Genomic DNA, 27,700 nt, shown 5'->3' on the forward strand with positions numbered 1-27,700 from the left:
GTTCCGAGCTCAGAGAGTTCATTCCCCTCTAGTTTGCCTTCCAAATTGCCATCGTAAACCACACCTTCTCTCGGTTCAATCACACACAAAAAGCATACTTAAGCGATATTCTGGTGGTGAGACACATTCATTTTTCGTGAGGACATCGACAAGACAACATCGTTGCCTAACGTGCTGGAGGAGGTGGACGGCGAAGGATCGACACATACACGCGCAGAACTCTTTCCGTTAGGATGCCATTTAGCATCGAGAAAGTTCCGGAAAGATCTAATCATTGCTGGAAAATAATCTGCCAGTTCCTTTGGGAATTTTCAAAATATATTCATGTGAAAGAGTTTAATTGAATGTTTTCTATCCATGTAACACTGTGACCAAATATGTTTCAATCAAGTGCTATTAACAGGTGGTTATCGAGTTGGCATTAACCACTGGTGGGCTTCCAGTATCGAGGAAAATGTGTAAATATCTAATCGTTACTTAAAATAATCTGCCAGTTCCTTTGGGAATTTTCAAAATATATTCATGTGAAAGAGTTTAATTGAATGTTTTCTATCCATGTTACACTGTGACCAAATATGTTTCTATCAAGTGCTATTAACAGGTGGTTATCGAGTTGGCATTAACCACTGGTGGGCTTCCAGTATCGAGGAAAATGTGGAAATATCTAATCGTTACTGAAAATAATCTGCCAGTTCCTTTGGGAATTGTCAAAATATATTCATGTGAAAGAGTTTAATTGAATGTTTTCTGTGGTAATGGGTCTGTAATATATCTATGGTCCGTATGTGTACGAACAGGAGAGCGGAAGGAGAATAAATATATATACACGAGATTGTAGAATCGACTACACCGGTGTTTATTTGATCGTGTAATTTTCACAAATTGGCGACGATTGTGGGACGATAATTTGTAGTGGGTGCATAGGATTTCTTCTGGATTAACAATCATCAGCTGAAGGTTGGTGGAAAAAGCTCTCGATTGACGCTACTGACGCGCATATGAAAAGCTCCGCACGGTGAGAGCGAGTGAAACTTCTTCTTGGAAGTGAAAGAGATAGGCGCATGTAAGCCTGGATGATCTGCGACTTGACAGCAGGGCTCGCGACGAGAAAGCGGTAAGATCTGCGACTTGACAGCAGGGCTCGCGACGAGAAAGCGGTGAGATTTGCGACTTGACAGCAACACGGAAAGCTTCGCGACTAGTGAGCGGTGAGCAACAAGAAAGTTTCCGCAACGAGTGAGCGGTGAGATATTCTGCTTGGAAAAAGCACACGTTGCCGTGACGAGAAAAGCGAACAAGGTTATTGATTGGATGTAAACAAGTCTGTGAACGATTGAAAAATCGGTTTGATTTAACGAAAAGAGGTAAAATATTGGGATAGATTATTAGAATCAATTGTAATTGATGTTGTTTTAAGGATGGATAAGCTGAAGTGTTTCTCGACCCTACCACCGTTCTCGTACGCGGATGTGCCGCTGGCCGAACGCCGCAGTAAGTGGCATGTCTGGAAAAGAGGGTTTGAAATTTGTCTCCGTGCTTCCAAGGTGACGGATGCCATTGAAAAGAAAGATCTACTGCTTGCTCAAGGTGGGTTCGGTCTTCAGGAGATATTTTTTTAACATTCCTGGAGCGGACGTAGAAGAAGACAAAAATAACGGTATCGATCCGTATGAGGTGGCAATCACAAAGCTGGATTGTTATTTTGCACCCCAACGCCATGAAGCGCACGAGCGGTACCTCTTCTGGGCCATGCAACCTGAGACCGACGAGGGTTTGGAAAAGTTTTTAATGAGAGTTCAGGTTCATGCCAGTAAATGCAATTTCGGGATGTCAGCAACCGCAAGCAGTGGCATTGCGGTGATCGACAAGATGCTGCAATTCGTACCTCCGCCGCTGCGGGAAAAACTTCTCCAAGATTCCAACTTGAACATCGAAGAAATGATCAAGCAAGTTAACGCACACGAGACCTCACGATCGGCTAGTGATCAAATCAGTGGTAAAAACATTCTTCAGAATACACCCAAAGCAACGGAAACAATGCAAAACATTCGGGGATCCTGCAAGTATTGTGGGCGTTCTCATGGGCCAGACGCGTGCCCGGCATGGAATAAAACCTGCGGGAACTGCCACAAAAAAGGACATTTTCGAGTCGTTTGCTTTAATCGTCCTGCCAGGGGACCGGGGAATTTCGTACCATCATCTTATCCGGCATCGTCATCGACCTTCGCGTCAACAACAGGAAAAAATTCACTGAAGAGAACCCACGTTCAAGCTTCTCCGGCTGCTTGGTATTCGAGCGGCAGACCTGCACAAAACAAGATCGCGAGGTATGCGCGGAAGGTACATGCTATCGACGATGCGGAAGTTGACAACGAAGAGGTCGAACTTGTCGAAATGGTATCATCGGTTCATGATTCCGAGGAGTTGGTTTGGGCCAATGTTGGCGGTGCACTAATTGAAATGCAGATCGATTCAGGTGTACAGTCAAACATAATTGACGATCAAACCTGGGATGTGATGATTCGTAATGGAGTACATACAATCGGGGGAAATCAGCAACCAGATCGGAGATTCAGAGCGTATGCACAGAAAGATTGCCTATTTGTAACCAACATGTTTGACGCAGAAATCTCCATCTGCGATGGGTCGAAGCAACTGGAAACGGTAGCACGTTTCTACGTTGTTAAGGATGGTCCTCAGCCTCTATTGGGGAAGAACACCGCAAAGCAGCTGGGTGTTTTGATAGTTGGGCTTCCGAGTAAACAAGAAACAGTTCAACATGTAGACATTTCGCGATCATTTCCAAGCATCCGTGGCGTGAAAATACATATCCCGGTTGACATGTCAGTAGAGCCTGTCGCCCAACGATTCCGACGATTGCCTTTCGCAACTCTGCAGCGTGTGGATGACAAGTTGAAAGAATTGTTGTCCAAGGACATAATAGAACGAGTTGTGGAACCCAGTCGCTGGGTATCGCCAATGGTTGTCGTTGTCAAGGACAGTGGTGATATTCGACTATGCATCGACATGCGCAAAGTCAATAAGGCGATTCTCCGCGAAACCCATCCGCTTCCGACCATCGAAGACGTTCGCTGGAAGCTGAATGGGGCGCTTTTCTTTTCAAGACTGGACATCAAGGATGTGTTCTACCAGCTTGAGTTAGACGACGGAAGTAAACCATTGACGACGTTCATTACTCACAAAGGTAACTGCGATTAATTTGGATATATGATTACAGAGTTGTTATGAAATAAGACTTGTAAGGATTTTATTTATGGTTGTTTAACCATAACGAGCACATACTTAAAACTTATGACAAGGTAGATAATACTAGCATATTGCTTTATTTATTTGCATGCAAGGTTTATTCAGATACAAAAGGCTCGTGTTTGGAATATCGTGTGCTCCGGAGATGTTTCAGAAAGTTCTTGAACAAATCTTATCGGACTGTGGGAATGTCATCAATTTCAGCGACGATATAGTCATAGCAGGAAAAACGGAGCAAGAGCACGATGCTTCGCTGAAGCAGGTTCTTGATAAGTTGCGATCCTACGGTGTTCTCCTGAACCAATCAAAATGCGTTTTCAAATTGACTGCAATAGATTTTCTGGGTCATCGCTTTGATAGAAACGGCATGACTCCTTCACAAGACAAAATTAAAGCTATCGAAAACTTCAGAACTCCAACCAATTCTGAGGAAGTTCGCAGTTTTCTTGGCTTAGTAAATTACGTAGGGGCTTTCATTCCGGACTTGGCTACGAAGTCGTTTCCACTCCGGGAGCTCACCAAGAACAAAACTGAATTTAAATGGGGTGTCGAAGAGCAGGCAGCATTCGATCATCTCGTACGAGCCATAGGAAGTGTAGAAAGCTTGTCCCATTTTGATCCAAAGTTGAAAACAAGAGTTGTTGCGGATGCCTCCCCGGTTGGGTTGGGAGCAGTTCTCCTACAATTTTATGAAGGAGAACCGAGAGTTGTTTCTTTCGCTAGTAAAAGCCTCACTGACACCGAACGTCGATATGCTCAGACAGAGAAGGAGGCTCTGGCACTGGTGTGGGCAGTAGAGAGGTTTCAAATCTACCTCATCGGTGTTCGGTTTGAGCTAGAGACTGACCACAAGCCCTTAGAAGCTATATTCTCACCTGATTCATCGCCGTGTCTTCGAATTGAACGTTGGGTTCTGAGACTTCAGTCATTCAACTACGAAGTTGTGTACCGCAAAGGCAAATCGAATATTGCCGATCCATTGTCACGCCTTTCGCAATCATCAGAAGCGGTATCATTTGACCCAGATTCCGAGGTCTACGTTCGTAGTGTCCTAGAACTGGCTGCTATCGACCTGAATGAACTTGAAACAGCATCTTCCAACGACCCAGAGCTAACTCAATTGCGAGAGTGTTTGGATCGTGGGGTGTGGAATCATACATCTGAGGCAATCAAGCCATATCACGCCTTTCGGAACGAGCTTGGAAAAGTAGGAGACCTCGTAGTCAGAGGATCAAGATTAGTGATTCCACGAGACTTGAGGCAACGCATATTGCAATTGGGACATGAGGGTCACCCAGGTCGTACTAAGATGCAGCAGCGTCTGAGGCATACCTGTTGGTGGCCAGGAATGGACGAGGCTATAATTCGCACAGTGGATTCGTGCACAGGTTGCCAGCTGGTAAGCCTGCCAAATCGCCCTGAGCCTATGGAACGGAGGAAGTTGCCGGTTACGCCGTGGACGGATATTGCCATTGATTTTATGGGTCCGTTACCTTCGGGAGACTACTTATTAGTTATCGTGGATTATTTTAGCCGTTATAAAGAAATCGAAGTTCTTCGGAAGATAACGGCAAATGAAACGGCTGAGCGCCTGGAACGCATTTTTGTTCGGCTTGGGTATCCTCAAACTATCACCCTGGATAACGGTCGCCAGTTCGTTAGCGATGAGTTTGATACATATTGTAAGCGTAAAGGTATACACCTTAACAAGACCACCCCGTATTGGCCTCAAGAGAACGGTTTGGTTGAGCGCCAAAACCGGTCACTTATCAAAAGGCTCAAGATCAGCCAGGCTCTGAAGCGCGATTGGAAGCATGATATGCTTACTTACCTATTGATGTACTACTCAACACCTCATAGTACCACCGGAAAGACCCCAAGCGAGCTAATGTACGGGCGAAACATTCGGACAAAAATACCTACCTTGCAAGACGTGAGCACTGCTGTACCGCTTACTGACTATAGAGATCAAGATCAAGTTGCGAAGGAGAAGGGGAAGGAGAGAGAAAATGAACGACGTAGGGCGAAACCGTCGAACATTAAAGTCGGAGATAAGGTGTTTGTAAAGAATGTTCTTCACGGTAATAAGCTGACTCCAACGTTCAATCCTGCCATTATGACAGTGGAGGCTAAGCAGGGCCCTAGAGTAACAGTCCGCAATCAGGAAACAGGAAAAGTTTACGATAGAAATTCTAGCCACCTGAAAAAAGTAGTTCTTCCAGAAGTTCTCGTTTCTAATAGAAGTATATCGTTCGCTTAGCTGTATTTCAGATATATTTCAATGTTGATATTTACAGGATCCGGGCAGGCTACAACAGAGCCTTCGATTCCGGATAATGTCGAGCAGTCTGATGATTTACCGATTGATGGACCGCAGAAGCCAGAGGAGACAGCTAACGCTGAAGCAGCTGCTGTCATGCAGCAGTCAGGATCCGAAGACGATTCTGCCAATCGTGGTAGATCTCAACGCACTATCAGGTTGCCGAGGCGTTACAATGAATGTTTTATGAAATATTAATTGTTATAAAAAAAGGGAGATGTGGTAATGGGTCTGTAATATATCTATGGTCCGTATGTGTACGAACAGGAGAGCGGAGGGAGAATAAATATATATACACGAGATTGTAGAATCGACTACACCGGTGTTTATTTGATCGTGTAATTTTCACATTTTCTATCCCCTGTTTTCTATAACACTGTGACCAAATACATTTGGTTTTGTGGTTTTTCAATCAATCGCAATTAACAGGATAGCTTCAGAAGATTATTCTTCCCCATCAGTAGGATATTTCCGTATCCAATATTGTATGCGCCCGCAATCGATTATTGCTCAGTCGCCGAAAGTTCCTAGCTCAGAGAGTTCCTTCCCCTCTAGTTTGCCTTCCAAATTGCCATCGAAAACCACACCTTCTCTCGATTCAATCACACACATAAAGCATACTTAAGCGATATTCTGGTGGTGAGACACATTCATTTTTCGTGAGGACATCGACAAGACAACATCGTTGCCTAACGTGCTGGAGGAGGTGGACGGCGAAGGATCGACACATACACGCGCAGAACTCTTTCCGTTAGGATGCCATTCAGCATCGAGAAAGTTTCGGAAAGATCTAATCATTGCTGGAAAATAATCTGCCAGTTCCTTTGGGAATTTTCAAAATATATTCATGTGAAAGAGTTTAATTGAATGTTTTCTATCCATGTTACACTGTGACCAAATATGTTTCAACCAAGTGCTATTAACAGGTGGTTATCGAGTTGGCATTAACCACTGGTGGGCTTCCAGTATCGAGGAAAATGTGGAAATATCTAATCGTTACTGAAAATAATCTGCCAGTTCCTCTGGGAATTTTCAAAATATATTCATGTGAAAGAGTTTAATTGAATGTTTTCTATCCATGTAACACTGTGCCAAATATGTTTCAATCAAGTGCTATTAACAGGTGGTTATCGAGTTGGCATTAACCACTGGTGGGCTTCCAGTATCGAGGAAAATGTGGAAATAACTAATCGTTACTGAAAATAATCTGCCAGTTCCTCTGGGAATTTTCAAAATATATTCATGTGAAAGAGTTTAATTGAATGTTTTCTATCCATGTTACAGTGTGACCAAATATGTTTCAATCAAGTGCTATTAACAGATGGTTATCGAGTTGGCATTAACCACTGGTGGGCTTCCAGTATCGAGGAAAATGTGGAAATAACTAATCGTTACTGAAAATAATCTGCCAGTTCCTCTGGGAATTTTCAAAATATATTCATGTGAAAGAGTTTAATTGAATGTTTTCTATCCATGTAACACTGTGACCAAATATGTTACAATCAAGTGCTATTAACAGGTGGTTATCGAGTTGGCATTAACCACTGGTGGGCTTCCAGTATCGAGGAAAATGTGGAAATATCTAATCGTTACTGAAAATAATCTGCCAGTTCCTTTGGGAATTTTCAAAATATATTCATGTGAAAGAGTTTAATTGAATGTTTTCTATCCATGTTACACTGTGACCAAATATGTTTCAATCAAGTGCTATTAACAGGTGGTTATCGAGTTGGCATTAACCAATGATGGGCTTCCAGTATCGAGGAAAATGTGGAAATATCTAATTGTTACTGAAAATAATCTGCCAGTTCCTTTGGGAATTTTCAAAATATATTCATGTGAAAGAGTTTAATTGAATGTTTTCTATCCATGTAACACTGTGACCAAATACATTTGGTTTTGTGGTTGTTCAATCAATCGCAATCAACAGGATAGCTTCTGAAGATTATTCTTCCCCATCAGTAGGATATTTCCGTATCCAATATTGGATGCATAAAACCTTGTGCCTCCAACGTAACGCTCTCGTTTTCGAAGTTCTCCAAATATTCATTCATTCAGAATGAATTCAGATTCAACTTCATACAAATGATCTCTATATCAACGAGAGTCCTACGTCACCCTTGCGGTTATACCATAGATATAACCTACTTCCTGTTTTTTTTTTAAGGAACAAAAGTATCTTAACAAAGAAGCGTTTATTTTCACAGTGATTGCGGCATGTACCAATAATAGTTAATGAAACGGATTATACTTACGTGTTGCTACCGTCGCCATTTGGGGTTTCACTTTAAAAGATATCGAACGCAAACGAAAACTGAATGTAAAACTGTGATGAATCACTGAAAATTAATTTGCCCACGTGCTTAGAAGAAACTTCTTGACTGCACATGCTTGTTCTGACAAATTGGGTGGGCTAACAAGGCTACTGAGATCGTTTCAGCATGCCTAAAACATGTATAAAACACACCACCTACTTAGTTTTGGGTGAATATAAAAGTGAATTTTTTTACTTTTGTCTATGGGACGCCGCACTGTGCATCGTAGAGCCCCGTATCAGTTAAAATGATGGCATCAAAATTACAATTCAGGGTGTTGCAATAGAAATCGTCGATCTTGGTCCGTAGTCCGCAAACGTTTTGGTAGTAGATTCATAAACGGCTACCATCGCAAGTTGTGTTCTGCAACAAGCAATCATCAGGCGAATTGGTGAATGATATAGACACTCACCTCTGGTGGAAACCCTATAGTTTCCCTCATACACAGAACGTCGCGAGGAATGATTATTTGTAATGGTGTCAACCCTAGGGCTTCCAGACAGAGCCTTAGGTAGTTGCCTGAGTATTGTCGTTGGATCCACGCGGTTTTTTGAATAGTCGATGAATTCATGGAATAATAATCCATCGGGCCAAGTCAATGCGTCGAGAGCGAGGTCTTTGAATGATGGATCCAGTCCGATTTTGAAAGGAACGAAAGTCAGATTCGCAGTATCTGCCTCCTTAGGAACAAGACGTACAACGTCAGCAGGACCGGTTAATTTAAAACAACGAGAAGCAATTTTTTGTATGTCGTCAACAGTTGTTAACGGATGCAATCCAGATAGGTATATCCAGCATTTAGGAGTGGGGATCGAAGGTGTCAGGCATGGCAGAGACAAGTCACTGAGATCAAGTTTTTTTATCCCACGGGCAGAATCAGTCCAGTAGTTCCAGTAGTAGCTATGAATTTATAAAAAATGAGAAAAAAAAATTTTTGCTGGCCATCGAACAAAATACATACATCTCTGATTTTTGGAATAGTATAATAGTAAAAACCTCAGTCTCAAGAATTTTTGGATATACTCAATCTCAGTCTCTGATTTTTGGATATACCATGTAAAAAACCTCAGTCTCAAGAAAAAAACATAAAATAAAAAAACAAAAAACAGACCATGAAAAATATAACAAACAAAAGCAACCAATAATAACGGAAACAAAATTTAAATTTTCTCCAACTTTATCTTTATTTTTTCTGAAAACTTAAGTTTTCACATCTGCGACAATAGTAAATGAAGTCCAAATGAGCTAATACATTTTTGTTTATTTATCGAACATCCAAACAAAGCAGCAGTTCACTTTTGTTGGGATTCCAAGAGAAATAATCTGTCCGTAACTGATGCACTCTTTGAAAAATACGTCTGTGTTCGGGAATTCCGGAATATTTTGTATAGGGTATCCCTGAACACTAAACCATACGTTTTGTCTCGTATTCCAAAAAAAAAACATCATTACACTCGTAATTATTGAAGCAAATCAACATCGGCTTTGGGATGCCCGCATCCGGTACCCAGTGCGTGAAGCAACCCCCATCGGCATCGGCGGTCATACTCCGGCACTCGAAAATAGATCCTAAGAATAAACGACGCCCGGCTTGCTGGTGGCACGGAACATTCCGCAGCCTTCGCGCTAGTTGTCTTAGTGCCAGAAGAAGTGTCCAGCGAGCAAGTAATAGTGCTGACAGAGAGGAGCGTAGTATGGTTTATCGAGCAGCTAGAGCCGCCTTGAAACGGGAAATTAAACAGAGCAAATTGAACTGTTTTAAGGAGATATGCCGAGATGCAGACGCCAACCAATGAAGCGATGCTTATCGTGTAGGGATGCCGAGGATCAGAGGTTCAGTAACGCTTGTCAATTCGTGTCCCGAGAAGCTGAAGGTTATTGTGGAAGGAATATTCCCGAGGGACGATCCAACCCACACCGTACGGAGAGAATGCTACTGAACGTTCATGAGTCTCCAACGAGGAGATGGTATCAGTGGCGAAAATACTGCAGGTCAGGAAAGCTCCCGGCCCCGACGGGGTCCTCAATGTGGCCTTGAAAGTGGTGATACAGGCGTTCCCGGACATTTTCAGGACAGTGCTACAAAAATGTCTGAACGATGGTTACTTTCCTGAACAATGGAGCAGAAGTTAGTGTTGCTGTCGAAACCTGGAAAGCCTCCGGGAGTATCAAAATAAGAGAGGATTATCCTCAACCGGTTGACGAAGTGTACGGAGAGTGACCATGGTCTGTCAAAAAGGCAGTTTGGCTTCCATTGTTTTTTTTTCCAAATCGTTTATTTGTAGGGCTCAATCGCAGAAGCTTTACGGAGCCGCTAATTCAGTTTTGTTTACGTTTCTTAATCTTGAATCTATGGTTAGAAGGATTCAACCGATTATTCGCGGTTTACTCGAGGTTAAGGGGGCAACAATTTTGTGGGGCTGGTCAGTTTTGGGGATAAGGAAATTGGGTAAAGTTGTCTCAACCGAGAGATGTCACACGCACTGTAGTGTTGTGCATTAGGACCAGGAATGGCATCTGGTATCCGGCTGGTTGTCGAAGGTGGGCGAGAGATGAGATGAGGCGACAAGACAATCGGTGTACATTTGTTCCACTTTTATCTTCAGAAATTGTTTTACGGCCACACTAGAATTACATTAGCAATGTACGTTTACAAGGGTAGGGTTGTTGAAATTCATAACCAAGCATGCCAGGTGATTGTTTCAAATATTCAAAAAAAAAGTGTCATTACAATCGTATTCAACAAAAAAAAATAACGGAACGTCTGTGTGATGAAACGATATTCTGGTAAAAATATCAATAAACGAAACTTATCCCTCTTTGTTATGATTTTAGGATTTTGGCACTGAGGAAAGAGTCTCGATTGATCAATTTCTGTGTTATTGTGCTATTTGTTGTTTTCTCAAAATGAAGAGATTAACTCAAATAAAAACATGTCTCCACATCTGATATCACTGTCCGGTCTACCAAATAAAACATATTATTGAACCTCGTGTACTGGAATAGGATGTTTTGTTCGTTTCGACTGTGGCTAAAGCAGAGACGAGATGAAACCATTTGCTCGTCTCGTTTGCTGGAATAGGGCCCTTAATCAGTACACGTCTTGACGGGTGAACGGAGAAAAAAGGGTTAATCAACATTATTCAGCGTTGGTGACTCGTGAAGTGCATGGGCGCAGTCGCTTCCCGGAGTACTTGCCTAGATATGGTCCCGGGGGGAATGAGGCAACGAGTAGAGGGCTTGGTTTCAATAGGTGAGAGCCCCACACGACATCTGGGTTAACCAGATAAGGCTGGCAGAGCGTTCCTAACCACCCTCTTAAAAAAACTCCATCACTCCTATCGAGTCCAGTGAGATGAAGCAATCTCGGAATAATACCAAGGCGCAAAACAGCGAGAATGTGTGCAGTCACCTTCCTCGATGGCAGGGTGACTACATTTTCATTTATTCCTATTCCTTACTGCCCCTGGTAGTATGCAGCACAACATTGTGGATACACCAAAGTACGAGAAATATAACGAGGAGAAAATGTTGGTACATCCCACCCATCGTAATCCGGCCCACAGCCGGCACTGGTATCGATTCCGATAAGTGAAGTTTCCCCGATCGAACAAGGTGTCGCGGCTAACGGTACAACCTAAAGCTCATTTTAAACCATTAGCCAAATTTCCCCATCCAAATCCGAGAGCAACCTTCCATCGTTTCTTCGTAGAATGAATAGATGAACTAAAGTTTAATTTTGAAGAAAAGTTTTTAAAAGAATTTTTCAATAATTCTTACCAAGATAGTTTCGTTTGAAAAAAATTCACTCATTTAGGAGTACGGTTTCTATATAAAATATTTATTCATCAAAATTATCAAATTAATTACAATAGTGTGGACTGTACATATATTTTTTGAAGTTAGAATTCTGATTGTGAATGTCGCAAAATCTATTGTGATTAATTCATAAGATAGTATTCATTCTATCACAGGTCTAAGTTCTACTCACAAGAGCTTTTTTCTCTTTTTTCCATGGTATATAGTTATTTTCATACTTTCCATGTAATTTGAAAGTGTCATGTGAATCATGTGAATCCTTTAATCCTATTTAACTTTAGCTCTGTAATCTGTATGTTAATCTATACTTATGAACACATACATTTTCACAGCTTAATCATATACAACTAAATGTGCTATGTGAGTCTGTGGAAACATCCGACAAATTTGTATGTTCAAGTGGAACCTCGTACTACGAGGAGTTATTTTCTTAAAAGTTGTACAAGTTTTCACCATCGTAGGATTAATTATTAATCTCCATTCTAGGTTTACACTACATGCTAGCCTCCCCTTAGATGGTTCATTATCTTTGTGTTTTCATATTGGAGGTTTATGACCTATGTGTAAGATAAATTCAATATGCTTGAGGTGATGAACTACTAGTTTGTTCGTCTATTTTTTTGAAATATCCATAATGAAACTCGGTCCTCAGTTCAAACTATATTACTAAGCATGCAAAATTTTTGATATGCAGTCTCATGTTATGCTTAAAGAAGTTCCTCCAATCCTTATCAAATTGTTAGATATTTTGCTTGTAATGATGAATGGTCTTTAGCTTAAAGCTAGCATGAAATCTTTGTCAGATTGTGGGTTTGATGTTGTACTTGATGCCATGTTCGGTCGACCTTTTAAACATTTCTTACACGTTTGTTTCTTAAATTTAGCTAGTTTCGTTTTTGATTTACTTAGTTTAGATAACTTATTTTCTATGCTAATCTCTTTATCGATAAGGTCAAGTTGATCTTTAATGTTCTGTACATGTTTTTCGTTATGAGTTGTTTCTTCATCTTTGTTCCCTACATGTAATAGGTTACTATTGTTATTGGCATATACGACGAAGAACTCTGAGTATTGGCCTGCATCATTAGAAACATTGATATCGGCGAAATCTCGAAAGTTAGAGAACGGATCCAATGAGTCGGAAGGATAACGAATTTTTTGTATAAGCGGCGAAGCGAATGGGCGTTGGTGGCCATTATGATTGTTTATATTCAGCCCAAAGAAATCGTTGTAGTAAGATCTCAATGGCGGGTCGTTATCTTGGTAGAAAGTTCCTCCTTTAAGAACGCCAAAATCTCCAGAACCCAAAATTGTGTCTGCGTATTTCGCTCGCCCAGTGGATGCTATTTTATATCGATCTGCCTCAGACGGCTGGAAATTATGTCTTGAGTTTCGTAGAAAAGATGGGTAGAAACTTTCTGAAGCAGCAACAACACCCTCATCGCCAGTATTATGATCACTCCTTTCGCGTCTTGCTGTGCTCAGGTAGGGTTGTTGAGAATAAATCCGGTGTGGGACAATTATCGATGAGGGACGCCTTACAGTAGCATGGGTTATTGTATCGGCATTAGTTCCACTATGCTCCATTTTTAGCTCGACCTGTGCGGAGTTGTTCGCTGGAATGAAAAAAAAACAATTATTATTCAGGAAGAAACATACAGCCATTCCATGCCGAACGGATATAGTGGTTCTCGGATTTCCATGAAAAGTGGTAGTTTTGTGCTTTATCGCAAAATATTAGACCCGTATTTTTTATTTTAGGGTGACCATTTCCATTTTAGAGTGGCTCGAAAGTTTTTTTCAATTTTTCCCACTTTTTTTTTTCAAAAATGACTTTTTTTTAAATTCATAACTTTTGAACTACTAAACCGATTTAGATAATCGATATATCAAATCGAATCCAATGAACTAGTTATGAATTTTCGGAAAACGTTATTTTGGATAAAAGGGGAAAATTCTTTTTCGGACCACCGGTTAACTCTGAAAATTACATCTCAAAAACGAAAAAATAGCATCTCTGATATCGAGATATGTTATGTAAAAATGATCAGTTTTCAAGAAAAAATATAAAAAATATAGCGCCCTGTAGCCCAATGCCATGAAAACAATAAAAAACGGTTACAATCAATAATTGGCTTTAAATTGACTTGTCGATCATTTAAATCGGTTCCATGGTTCACCAAAGTACGTATTAAGTTCATATTTTTAATAAAAGTCTAGCCTATTGGCTTTAAATTGGCTTGTCGATCATTGAAATCGGTTCCATGGTTCAAAAGAAAGTCATTTTTGGAAAAAAGCGGAAAAGTTGATTTTTTGGACCACCCTTTAAAATGGAAATCGTCACCCTAACGAAAAAATAAAAAAATACGGATCTAATATTTTGCGATAAAGAACAAAACTACCACTTTTCATAGAAATCTGAGAACCACTATATCGGTTTGGCATAAAATGACTGTATATATATAACTATTAGAATCTCCAGAACAGAGTTATGGATTATTTGTATTATTTGATTATATTAATCTTAAGCCCTACAAAAGGGCATTACAAATAATTTGAATTGCTTTTCGATTTTAATTACAAATCTCTCTAATTTTTTTTCCGCAAACTGGGCGAAACATTCAAAGTTTTCCTCCACCTCCAATACATTCAGGTACTCTCTGGTGCCTAATTGGGAGTGAAATAAAACGCCATGACCCTCCAGATCTATGCTTCACAGCAGAAATCGCAGCGAAATCGCAGAGTACATGGGACGATCCAAAACCTTCGTGTTTAATGCCCTCCACGAACGCAACAAATTCGAAACGACTGAACGCCCACGAAAAACGACCGCGAAGGATGACTCTGCAATAAAGCGAGCCTCCAAGAAAGATCCTTTCATGGCCTCGAAAAGATCCGGTATGAACTGAACTTGTCCGTGAGTTTCCGGACAGTTCAGCGGCGGCTGGTGGAGCAGAGGCTAGGCGGTTAAAGCCTCCGGAAGATCCCGATGCTGACGCCGAAGCAAATCGTGTAGTGATGTTCGAAGAGCCGCACAAGCGGACTGGCCCTGTGCAGTGTCACAACTGCCAAGAATACGAGCATACCAAAGGTTATTGCAACCTTCCAGCAGTCTGTGTAGTCTGTAGTGGCATTCATGAGACAAAAAAATGCCCAGTCTAAAGAACAGCAACAGAAGCAAAAAAATGCAGCAACTGCGGTGGCAACCAAACTGCAAACTACAGGGGTTGCCCTGTATATACAACATTAAAGAAAAAACCGCAAGAATCTCGACAAAAAGCTGTAACTATCAGGCCTGCAAACTATCAGCCAACCCTGCAACCAACGGTAAATTCAACCACACACCCGAAACCCCAACCTCCTGGTTTCACGCCTACACCTAGCACATCGTATAGGGATGCTCTACTCTCCCAACATCCAATACCAATAATTCCTCCCGCGGACCAATTACAAGTATTTATGGGTTCAATTATGCAACTCATGACATCAATGCAAACAAAGATGCAAGAAATGTTGCACAGCCAGCAACTTCTCATCCAAAAATTGAAATGTTCAAAATAAATTTTTTGAAAATCTGCTATTGGAATGCAAACGGGATACATAACCATTTGAATGAAATTAAACTATTCTTGAACCAACACGACATTGACGTTTTTTTATCAATGAAACTCATCTGACGGATTACTACAACATCAGAGTCACGGGATATGATTTCTATGGTACAAATCACCCGTACGGGTCAGCAAGAGGTGGGGCTGCGGTCCTCATCAAACGAGATATTCCACACTATTTATGGCACCGTCACAGTACTTTAAATATCCAACCAGCGGCTGTGTGCATCGAGAGTAAATCTGAGAAAATAGTACTAACAGCACTCTACTCTTCACCGAACCACCACCCTTCGGAAGAGGAACTGAAAGACTTCTTCTCATTCCAAGGGCACCGATTTATCGTCGCAGGTGACTTTAACGCAAAACACACCTTTTGGGGATCAAGGCTGATTACCACTCGTGGTCGCGTATTATACAACGTTATCACTGACTCTGGCTATGACATTGCATCATGCGGTGAACCGACACACTGGCCAGAGGACCTCGCACGACTTCCGGACCTGCTAGATTTCGCTGTCACAAAAAATATTAATAGTAAACGAATTCGATCGAAGCTTCTTCTGGACTTATCATCTGATCACTCACCAATACTCCTGGAATACTTCATAGAAAAGGAAGTGAAGCAGACGTCATCTAATCTCACTAACTTTTCAACGAATTGGACAAAATATAAGACATATATCTCCTCTAACATTCTCGATCTATCTCTGGATAACGAACATCATATCGAGGAAGCAGTTAACCAGCTCAGTGTACTCATGAAGAATGCTGCGAAGATAGCTACCCCACCTATGAAGCCTCAGAAACACAAAAAAATTATTACTGCCTCCCACATAAAAGCAGCAGTTGCAGAAAAGCGACGACTAAGACGTATCTGGCAAAACAAACGATCGCTAGAATCTAAAAACCAATTCAATATGGCACAACGTAAATTAAGAAAGCTATTACAAAACGAGAAAGATGAAAAATTCCATAATTACTTAACTGAATTATCGCCAAATCAAAATAATAATTACTCACTATGGAAGGCAATTAAGAATCTAAAACGACCTCAGTTACAGGTCCCGCCGTTTAGAATGCCCTCTGGTAATTGGGCCAGAAGTGACGATGAAAAAGCAGCAACTTTTGCAAACCATCTTCAAAAAGTTTTCACTCCGAATCAATCCGGACCTAATCAAGAAACGCTCGAATTTTCTGGTGCTATAAACCAAAACAAAATGAAAATCAAACATCGGCTGGTGAGACATGTTATCAATAATCATATCAATGTGAAAAAGTCACCCGGTATCGACCACATCAACGGATATATGATCAAGGAACTACCTGACCTAGCAATTAAACATCTCACGAGAATTTTCAACGCAATGACCCATAAAGGATATTTCCCTCAAGCATGGAAAATTTCGACCATCATTATGATTCCTAAGCCAGGGAAAGACGCACAGAAAGTGGAATCTTATAGACCTATCAGCATCCTTCCAATCTTCTCAAAAGTGTTCGAAAAAAATATCCTGATAAAATCAGCGCCCGAGATTGAAAGATTAATCCCGAATCATCAATTCGGATTCCGAGCAAAACATGGCACTATTGAACAAGTGCACCAATTGATAGAAGAAATTCGTAAAGTATATGAAGGCCGCGGATACTGCTCAGCGCTTTTTCTTGATGTAGCTCAAGCTTTCGATAAAGTCTGGCACGAAGGACTGCTCTATAAAATTAAAAATATGCTACCACAAGTATATGAAATTATGCGTTCTTATCTACTGGGAAGAAAGTTTCATGTTCGGTATAACCAAACTCACCAGAGCAAGAAATTCATTCTGGCGTTCCTCAGGGCAGTGTTCTTGGACCAGTTCTCTATCTCATCTACACAGTTGATCTCCCGACCGCGCGTAACTTAATGACTACAACATTCGCAGATGACACAGCTATTCTTAGCAGTCACAAAAACAGAACGATTGCTTCACGGGATCTCCAGGAACACATAACGGTCGTGGAAAAGTGGCTTCAAAAATGGAGAATTAAAGTAAATGAAACAAAATGTGTCCACGTTACGTTCATGCTTAATAAGAACACATGCCCACAAATCAAGTTCAATAGATCTGCAGTACCTCAATCGAATGAAATTAAATATCTTGGTGTACATCTAGATCGTCGTCTAACCTGGAAGAAACACATAGATGCGAAGAAAACGCAATTGAAGATGCGAGCAAAACAAATACATTGGCTAATCGGGAGGAAGTCGAAATTAAAACTAGAGTTCAAACTACTTCTATACAAATCCATGCTGAAACCTATTTGGCATTACGGCTGTCAACTATGGCAAACAGCTTCAGCAAGTAATATTGAAATCATCGAAAGAGTACAAAATAAACTGCTAAGACAAATTACTGGCGCCCCTTGGTACATCCGCAATAGTGTCATACATCGAGACTTAGGGATGGCGACGGTTAAAGAAGAACTTCATAAAACGAGTAGGAAATATGCGGAAAAGGTGAAGAATCATCCAAATCCACTAGCAAGGCGACTCGGTTAACCTATGGTAACACGTCTGAAGAAAAAAACCTTAAGTATTTGAACGTGGTCAAACGTTAGTGTTGTGCTCCAGCACACATGTGAAATTTTAACTGTAAGAATTGGCAACAAACGTAATACTTTATTATGTTAGAACTAAATGTATAACCAAATATTGTTATTTCCACATTATGGAAGATTCAATAAATGTATGTATGAAAAAAAAGTGAGGAAATGTGTTCCAGTTGCTCCGTAATACCAGCTCCTGCTCTGCTAGTAAAAGTTGCATACATCATCCCCGTTGCTGGTCAGCCTTGATATTTGCGTACAACGTGATTACAGAGACACGACAGAGAGCATATACTACAACTTCGGCAAAGCCAACTTCAACGAGATGAACAATTTACTCTCAAACGTTAATTGGAATGAAGAACTGGCCAATCGCGACGTCACAACGCGGCATCAACGGTATCGTGCATCATAATCTATGCCATTGATCAATTTGTACCTAAGCGAACTAACCGTGTACCTCTTAAACCTGTATGGTCGAACACGGAGCTTAAGCGTTTGAAGAAACTGAAAAGGGCGGCTCTTCGGGAACATGCTAAACTTCATACTGAATCTACGAAAGCGCGTTATTTCAAGGCTGATTCGGGCTACAGACGATTAAACGATCAACTACATCAAGCGCACCTAAGACAGCTCCAACGCCGTCTGAAATCAAACCCTAAGAGGTTCTGGCAACACGTGAATACTCAAAGGAAGGAAACAGGGCTCTTCTCAACCATGACTAACGGTGTAGTGAACGCTGCAACCATTCCAGATATTGCAGAATTATTTCGTGAACAGTTCAGCAGCGTTTTCAGTAACGAACGAACAAACAGCCAGGACGTAGCAGTTGCATCTTGCAACGTTCCTTTCTCATCCTTCTCAAGTGGACCGTTTGCTATTACGAGAGAAATGGTTATCTCAGCTCGGAGTCAACTGAAAAGTTCGAGGGATTCCGGTCCTGATGGTATTCTGTCCTTGGTCCTGAAAAGCTGCTTGATTGCTCTAGCAACACCTCTAGCCAATACTTTCAATCTCTCCCTGAGGTCGGGTGACTCCCCATCCTGCTGGAAGGAATCTTAAGTTTTTCCGATTCATAAAAAGGGTTGCAAAAAGACTGTATCGAACTATCGTAGAATAGCCGCTTTAAGTGCTACGTTCTAGAGCTAATTATTCTCGAAGAATTGGTTCAAAACTCAGCCCACTGCATTTCGGTGGACCAGCAGGGTTTCATGTCCAAGCGCTCAACGACTACCAATTAAGTACAGTTCATTTCCTAGATCATTCGTGAAATTGAGCAAGGCCATCAAGTAGATGCTATATACACAGACCTCTTTGTAGCATTCGATAAAATGAACCGCGAAATTGCTTTGGCTAAGTATGACAGGTTAGGTGTTCAGAACGACCTGCTTGCTTGGCTTTCTTCTTATTCGACTGGTCGAAGCATGTCTGCCAAAATTGCGTATTATGTTGCTCCTTCCTTCCCCGTGACATCTGCTGTATATGAATGACGTCAACTGCATTCTAAAATGCAGCAAGTTCTTGTACGTCGATGACCTCAAGTTGTATCTCGTGATTTTTTTTTCTTTCTTTATTAAAGAGATTTTCAGCCAAAGGCTGGTTCATCTTCGTTTTTCTACAGCTGCAATTAGAAGTATTCGCCGAGTGGTGCCAAATAAACCGCATGTCACTCAATGCATCGAAATGCTCTATAATTTCATTCGACAGACAACGTGCATTGATTCAACATAACTATGTCCTATCGGGGATAAGCTCGAAACGGGAATCGACGGTCAAAGATCTTGGATTACTACTTGATTCCAAGCTTACATTCAAGGACCACTTCGCCTACGTGGTGTCGAAAGCTTCATCTCAACTCGGGCTTATGTTCCGCTTCGCCAAAGAATTCAGGGATATATGTTGCCTTAAGGCTTTGTATTGCTCTTTGGTTCGACCAATACTGGAATATTCGGCTGTAGTGTGGTGCTCATACTTCCAAAACGAGGTGAACCGCATCGAAGCAATCCAACGAAAGTTTATCCGTTTCGCTCTGAGACATCTGCCTTGGAATGACGTCCACAACTTACCCAGCTACAAAAGTCGTTGCATGTTAATACACTTGGAATCACTTGAGGCGAGAAGTAAAATCTCGATGGCATGCTTCATTGGGGACCTGCTTCACAGTAACATCGACTGTACTTCGCTGTTAAGCTGTCTTAACATAAACATCCGCGCCGTAATTTACGCTCACATGTTTTCTCATGCGTCCATCCCTCGCGAACAAATTATGGATTTAACGAGCTCATGCGAAGGATGTGCCGTGTCTTCAAAAGATACTACGATGTGTTTGACTTTAATGTTTCACGTTGTAGAAATAAGAGTTGCTTCCGTAGAGTTTTTAGCTAATATGTGTAGTGTCGTAATTTTCATGTCATTGGGATAATTCTTGTATCTTTTGGCAAATAAATAAATAAATAAATAAAGACAGATTCCTTTTGTGTCTTCTACCCGGGAGATTTTCCATGGTTCTTTCGTATTTCCCCTTGTTTTCTTTACTATAGAGTGGGTCCTGGGATTTGCTTGTTTGCTTGTTTGAATAAATTCAAGGTGTATACTAAATTTTACAAACTCTCAAATTGAGATTGTTTCAACTATTAGGGTTAAATAATTAGCCAAAAAACTTTTCGCAAATTTTATTGTGCGTATAGCAAGTTAAGGTGAAGATGAAAGGAGGCCATTGTAGTAGTATGGGTAAAACCACGTGTAACAATTGGGTAATAGTGTTTGTGAGAGAAGAGCAATTTGTTTCGTTTGTTTTGATTTTTGAACGTAAATAGATCAATTCACTTATCAGACTGTGTGATGCTTCACTGATACGAGTCTTAGATACATTTGAAAAAAAATAACAATTCAATATTAAAGTAAAAGTGAGGGAGGGAGATGAAAGAAATGAGCGTCATTGTGGCAGCCATTAGTGGCTCGCTTCCACCTTTACCTTAAATGTGTGAGTAATTAATATGCATCAAAAGAATAAATGTATTAAAAATATTTTGAACCAAATAAATGAAAAATAACGTCAAGTAGCATGTGTACACTCAATTTTGCGATTGACTGTAGTATTCCATAGAGATGTGCTACAATTTGAACCACATGCACGACGTTCTCAAGACATAACTTTTACATCTTTCGAAGATTAGCGAGAATTCATGTAAGGTTCCAAAATTCAAGCGATTCATAAATAAACACCCATAACATCAAAATTAGTGGCAGTGACGGTTGATAGGTAGCCATAACCACGTTTTCCGTCTAGTTTTCATCTCAGTTATATAGGATTATTACCTAGTGTTCGCATGACTTTCTTATCTGACCAACCAGCTGGTTTCTAACTAAATGCGTTTCGTTTTACATAACTGATGGCCTAACTTATGTCATATATACATGGCTATAGGCATGAATGTAGCGTCATAATGACTCAGGTTGAAACAATCGTAGCTGGGGTAAACTTGAATGCAATTGCCATAGAAACTGATAGCAGCATTGCATAATAAGTCACATTAATATGTTGTGAGTTTAACCAAAGGTCGCCATGGACGGTATTTTTCGCACCGTAGCTAATTGTGTGGCAGAGGCCAATGATTATTTTGACGTAGGACTACATCTAACCGGAAGATATAGGGGGTGAAATGGAAATTTAGGCACTGAACAAGTAGGAAAAAATGCAAGATTTGGAACGCTTATAACTCGAGCATTTCTCAATAGATCGCAAAGGTTTTTGCATCAATTGATAGGAAATATATCTACGCATCTATCATAACGAATAAGATTTCATTTTTCTTGAGATAAATAATTGAATAATTGTGAAATATCGAGCATTGTCCAAATGCACAATCTGCCCATTTTTGATTGGTACATTTTGTGCTCCTCAAATCGTACCGACCAAAACGGGCAACCAGAGCAGCAGCGAAATAGAATGAAGCACGATTGGGAAGGAAAAAGAAAAAAAAAGAACGAAACATTGGTCGCAGTCTCATACATGCGTAATGCTCGAGCTAGCCAGTCAGCTTAAAAATCCATGCTCCACTGCCGTAACGATCATTCTCATCCAAACCGTACACCACATCGGTTCGCATCACAACACATCAACAAACCAACCCAAGCAGCCATGTCTGGACATGGTAAAGGAGGAAAAGTGAAGGGAAAGGCAAAATCCCGCTCGAACCGTGTTGATGTGGAGTTCCCCGCAAAGATAGCTAGGCCGAGCGCGTTAGTACCAGTGCACCAGTCCACCTAGCCGGCGTTATATAGTTTCGGCCGCCGAAGTGATCGAGTTGGTTGGTAAAGCTGCTCGCGACGATAAGAAAACCCGCTTTCAGAACAGAACACATTTGGTTCGGTGGATATCAAGACAACAACAGGCAGTAGCAGCGAGTGGCGAGTGGCAAACGCAATCGCAAAACGGCAGCAGGTAGAAGAAGAAAAAGACGGGTGGGTAATGTCGGTGACATAACCGGAGTGACGTAGGACTATACAAAGGGGACAGCTTTTACTAAATATATATTTTAAATATATTGTTTTATTTTCTTCTCCTACGTGAATTCCTACCTATCTACCTGAAAAATGGATTAGTTTACTGTTTACTCTTTATGAACATGTTGGGGGTTCTGAAAAGAACCTTTGGTGTTGTGTTTTTGCGTTTTTTTTACAAACTTGATTCTTGATTTTTTTCTGAAGGCTTTGTACTTATTAAATGTTCAACGTCGGGCATCTTTCGGCGTATACACATATCGTACAATCAAAATGATGGCTGTGATAGGGAATGCACAGGTGGTCATCAGCTCGTTCACTATCATATATTTCACTATTGAGCACATTACCGTACCTTAAGCTGTGGTTTCGGAGACGAATGAATTGTAAGATTTGTAGTCTCCGCAAACAAAGTAAATAAAAATGAAAAAGAACTGAGGTTGAACTGAGACGAACTCTACGATCTGTCCAGAAATAAACGAGCTATAAGCGTTCTGAAAAACCAACAGTAAATACAGGGACGGATGACCTTCGGATTAAAGTCCTTTAAAATAAGAACAGAGCAGCAGGAAATACATAGCTCATCGTGTTGCTCCTAAGTTACTTCTCTATGCAATGTAGATGTAACGTCAGTCAATTTTCAACATCAGTTATCAACTAAAGAAAGCAGTTCTTGCTACCGAGAAAATTCGTTAATGCCATCCTGCATACAATAGGAGTTTGGCTCCTTTAAACTTATGTAACTGAGCCTGTAAAAATAAACGATTTAATAAAAAAAAAATCCTGCATACAATATGTTGTAATTTGAAGCCACTTTTAATTCGGAAACCATACATGGGTTTGTGAAAACTGAATGATCAATTTAAAAAACCCCAACCACCAATAAGTTCAAGAACAAGCATAAACAAAAAGAACAGTTTATATTATATGTCATATTATGTCACTTTAGAATGCTTTGGTATTGTGAAAAACTTCTAATAACTCTTCTTTGAATGGTTTAATGGCTCTGAAAAGCGCCGTGTTTTACGGTGGCTGGTTTTGCCACCAAAGCAGTCTGTATAAACAAACTTTTTCTTTCTTCTACCTCCTGCCGTTTTGCGATTGCGTTTGCCACTCGCTGAAACTAGTTAATGCCACCGAACCAAATGGGCTCTGTTCTGCAGGCGGGTTTTCTTATTGTCGTGAGCAGCTTTGCAAGCCAACTCGAGCACTCCGGCGGCCAAAATTCTATAACCGCTATTAGGTATACTGGTGCTCCGGCACCGATCCACACTGATTTACGGTTTGAAAGAGAATGATATATTTTTCAGCGGATCCGCGCGTTTTATACACTAGCGGTACACGCTCACAGGATAGAGACAGACTCAGCCAAAGGGGCGAGTCCAACGAGACGAACGAATGAGCGTTAAAAGGCAGCGATGGCAAAAAAATACATTCATTACGATTTGTTCGCTCGTTGGATTCACAGGCAGGCTAAAAAGAGTCCTTTTCAGGATCACAAAATTATCTTCAATCTAAAGAGTTTATTGTTTTGTTATCACTTGATATCCCCATCTTGTTCGGCTAAACCTTTCTGTTTAGCGATTGCGTTTGCCACTCGCCACAGCTTTCACAGTTGGAAAATTTCTTCCCATCCAGCTTGTGACATATTGTACAGTAAATTAAATTCAATGGCACGTCGCATTACCACCACTCAGTGTCGGATTGGAGGTAATTTTAATCTGTAATTGAACATTTGCGATGACAGTGGTACAGTGTCGACTTTCAATGTGGGGTCATAATTTGGACCCCGAACTCTATGTTTACAAAAATGTCCAACTGAATATGTCGCATTACAGGTCCGTCCAATTAGCTAAATGTCGAGATAAGTGTAAATTACTGTACTTTCAATCTAGAAGCAATTTAAGAATTGGTGAAAATCAATAACCTCAGAACATGTGCCAAATTCACATACTCATCATATCCTGGCAAACAAATTATGAAAAAATCAATATGTGTTTTATTATTATTTTGGATATTGTTTTAGAAAGCATTGAACTGTATTTCCTAAACTCTTTTTTGGAAGGTTTTATGGCCCTGAAAAGCGCCTTGTTTTATGAAATGGTTCCAATTTAGAAAACTTAGTACTCGTGGTTTTGAAAAAAACTATTTCGAAAGCCCTCGATGCCGCCTTGTTCTGGATTTGCCACCAAAGCAGTTTGTATAAAGAACAAACTTTTTCCTTCTTCTACCTGCTGCCGTTTTGCGATTGCGTTTGCCACTCGCCACTCGCTGCTACTGCCTGTTGTTGTCTTGATGTCCACCGAACCGAATGTGTTCTGTTCTGAAAGCGGGTTTTCTTATCGTCGCGAGCAGCTTTACCAACCAACTCGATCACTTCGGCGGCCGAAACTATATAACGCCGGCTAGGTGGACTGGTGCACTGGTACTAACGCGCTCGGCCTAGCTATCTTTGCGGGGAACTCCACATCAACACGGTTCGAGCGGGATTTTGCCTTTCCCTTCACTTTTCCTCCTTTACCATGTCCAGACATGGCTGCTTGGGTTGGTTTGTTGATGTGTTGTGATGCGAACCGATGTGGTGTGCGGTTTGGATGAGAATGATCGTTACGGCAGCGGAGCGGGGATTTTTAAGCTGACTGGCTAGCTCGAGCATTACGCATGTGTGAGACTGCGACCAATGTTTCGTTCTTTTTTTTCTTTTTCCTTCCCAATCGTGCTTCATTCTATTTCGCTGCTGCTCTGGTTGCCCGTTTTGGTCGGTACGATTTGAGGAGCACAAAATGTACCAATCAAAAATGGGCACATTGTGCATTTGGACAATGCTTGATATTTCACAATTATTCAATTATTTATCTCAAGAAAAATGAAATCTTATTCGTTATGATAGATGCGTAGATATATTTCCTATCAATTGATGCAAAAACCTTTGCGATCTATTGAGAAATGCTCGAGTTATAAGCGTTCCAAATCTTGCATTTTTTCCTACTTGTTCAGTGCCTAAATTTCCATTTCACCCCCTATATCTTCCGGTTAGACGAAGTCCTACGTCAAAAATACATTCATTACGATTTGTTCGCTCGTTGGATTCACAGGCAGGCTAAAAAGAGTCCTTTTCAGGATCACAAAATTATCTTCAATCTAAAGAGTTTATTGTTTTGTTATCACTTGATATCCCCATCTTGTTCGGCTAAACCTTTCTGTTTAGCGATTGCGTTTGCCACTCGCCACAGCTTTCACAGTTGGAAAATTTCTTCCCATCCAGCTTGTGACATATTGTACAGTAAATTACATTCAATGGCACGTCGCATTACCACCACTCAGTGTCGGATTGGAGGTAATTTTAATCTGTAATTGAACATTTGCGATGACAGTGGTACAGTGTCGACTTTCAATGTGGGGTCATAATTTGGACCCCGAACTCTATGTTTACAAAAATGTCCAACTAAATATGTCGCCTTACAGGTCCGTCCAATTAGCTAAATGTCGAGATAAGTGTAAATTACTGTACTTTCAATCTAGAAGCAATTTAAGAATTGGTGAAAATCAATAACCTCAGAACATGTGCCAAATTCACATACTCATCATATCCTGGCAAACAAATTATGAAAAAATCAATATGTGTTTTATTATTATTTTGGATATTGTTTTAGAAAGCATTGAACTGTATTTCCTAAACTCTTTTTTGGGAGGTTTAATGGCTCTGAAAAGCGCCTTGTTTTATGAATTGGTTCCAATTTAGAAAACTTAGTACTCGTGGTTTTGAAAAAAACTATTTCGAACGCCCTCGATGCCACCTTGTTCTGGATTTGCCACCAAAGCAGTTTGTATAAAGAACAAACTTTTTCCTTCTTCTACCTGCTGCCGTTTTGCGATTGCGTTTGCCACTCGCCACTCGCTGCTACTGCCTGTTGTTGTCTTGATGTCCACCGAACCGAATGTGTTCTGTTCTGAAAGCGGGTTTTCTTATCGTCGCTAGCAGCTGTACCAACCAACTCGATCACTTCGGCGGCCGAAACTATATAACGCCGGCTAGGTGGACTGGTGCACTGGTACTAACGCGCTCGGCCTAGCTATCTTTGCGGGGAACTCCACATCAACACGGTTCGAGCGGGATTTTGCCTTTCCCTTCACTTTTCCTCCTTTACCATGTCCAGACATGGCTGCTTGGGTTGGTTTGTTGATGTGTTGTGATGCGAACCGATGTGGTGTACGGTTTGGATGAGAATGATCGTTACGGCAGTGGAGCATGGATTTTTAAGCTGACTGGCTAGCTCGAGCATTACGCATGTATGAGACTGCGACCAATGTTTCGTTCTTTTTTTTTCTTTTTCCTTCCCAATCGTGCTTCATTCTATTTCGCTGCTGCTCTGGTTGCCCGTTTTGGTCGGTACGATTTGAGGAGCACAAAATGTACCAATCAAAAATGGGCACATTGTGCATTTGGACAATGCTTGATATTTCACAATTATTCAATTATTTATCTCAAGAAAAATGAAATCTTATTCGTTATGATAGATGCGTAGATATATTTCCTATCAATTGATGCAAAAACCTTTGCGATCTATTGAGAAATGCTCGAGTTATAAGCGTTCCAAATCTTGCATTTTTTCCTACTTGTTCAGTGCCTAAATTTCCATTTCACCCCCTATATCTTCCGGTTAGACGAAGTCCTACGTCAAAAATACATTCATTACGATTTGTTCGCTCGTTGGATTCACAGGCAGGCTAAAAAGAGTACTTTTCAGGATCACAAAATTATCTTCAATCTAAAGAGTTTATTGTTTTGTTATCACTTGATATCCCCATCTTGTTCGGCTAAACCTTTCTGTTTAGCGATTGCGATTGATGTATTTTTTTGCCATCGCTGCCTTTTAACGCTCATTCGTTCGTCTCGTTGGACTCGCCCCTTTGGCTGAGTCTGTCTCTATCCTGTGAGCGTGTACCACTAGTGTATAAAACGCGCGGATCCGCTGAAAAATATATCATTCTCTTTCAAACCGTAAATCAGTGTGGATCGGTGCCGGAGCACCAGTATACCTAATAGCGGTTATAGAATTTTGGCCGCCGGAGTGCTCGAGTTGGCTTGCAAAGCTGCTCACGACAATAAGAAAACCCGCCTGCAGAACAGAGCCCATTTGGTTCGGTGGCATTAACTAGTTTCAGCGAGTGGCAAACGCAATCGCAAAACGGCAGCAGGTAGAAGAAAGAAAAAGTTTGTTTATACAGACTGCTTTGGTGGCAAAACCAGCCACCGTAAAACACGGCGCTTTTCAGAGCCA

The 27,700-nt window shown here is 40.9% G+C and overlaps 2 protein-coding genes across 5 annotated transcripts in view; one reads left to right on the forward strand and one right to left on the reverse strand.

Annotated features, from left to right (window-relative positions):
- Window positions 1-420: 420 nt before the first annotated feature.
- On the forward strand, window positions 421-3,446 carry LOC129763273 (uncharacterized). The gene is made up of 2 exons (XM_055762170.1): window positions 421-1,364; window positions 1,418-3,446. The coding sequence occupies exon 2, from the start codon at window positions 1,552-1,554 to the stop codon at window positions 3,217-3,219; it is 1,668 nt and encodes a 555-aa protein (XP_055618145.1). The 5' UTR covers window positions 421-1,364; window positions 1,418-1,551; the 3' UTR covers window positions 3,220-3,446.
- An 8,283-nt stretch (window positions 3,447-11,729) lies between these two features.
- The window catches only part of LOC129768687 (uncharacterized), a 109,621-nt gene continuing 93,650 nt past the window's right edge, over window positions 11,730-27,700 (reverse strand). For 3 of the 4 annotated variants that reach the window (XM_055770482.1, XM_055770490.1, XM_055770499.1), the window contains one exon: window positions 11,730-13,337. In XM_055770482.1, coding sequence (XP_055626457.1) covers window positions 12,493-13,337 — 845 coding nt within the window. In that variant the 3' untranslated portion in view covers window positions 11,730-12,492. Of the gene's footprint in view, window positions 13,338-17,134; window positions 17,155-27,700 lie in introns of those variants that run through there. The other variant, XM_055770507.1, reaches the window with a different exon arrangement.

The sequence above is a fragment of the Toxorhynchites rutilus genome, chromosome 1, assembly GCF_029784135.1.
Source record: "Toxorhynchites rutilus septentrionalis strain SRP chromosome 1, ASM2978413v1, whole genome shotgun sequence".
Classification (NCBI taxonomy): domain Eukaryota; kingdom Metazoa; phylum Arthropoda; class Insecta; order Diptera; family Culicidae; genus Toxorhynchites; species Toxorhynchites rutilus.

Coding starts and splice junctions, on each gene's coding strand:
- LOC129763273 (XM_055762170.1), top strand. CDS start 1,552: ATGCCATTGAAAAGAAAGATCTACTGCTTGCTCAAGGTGGGTTCGGTC.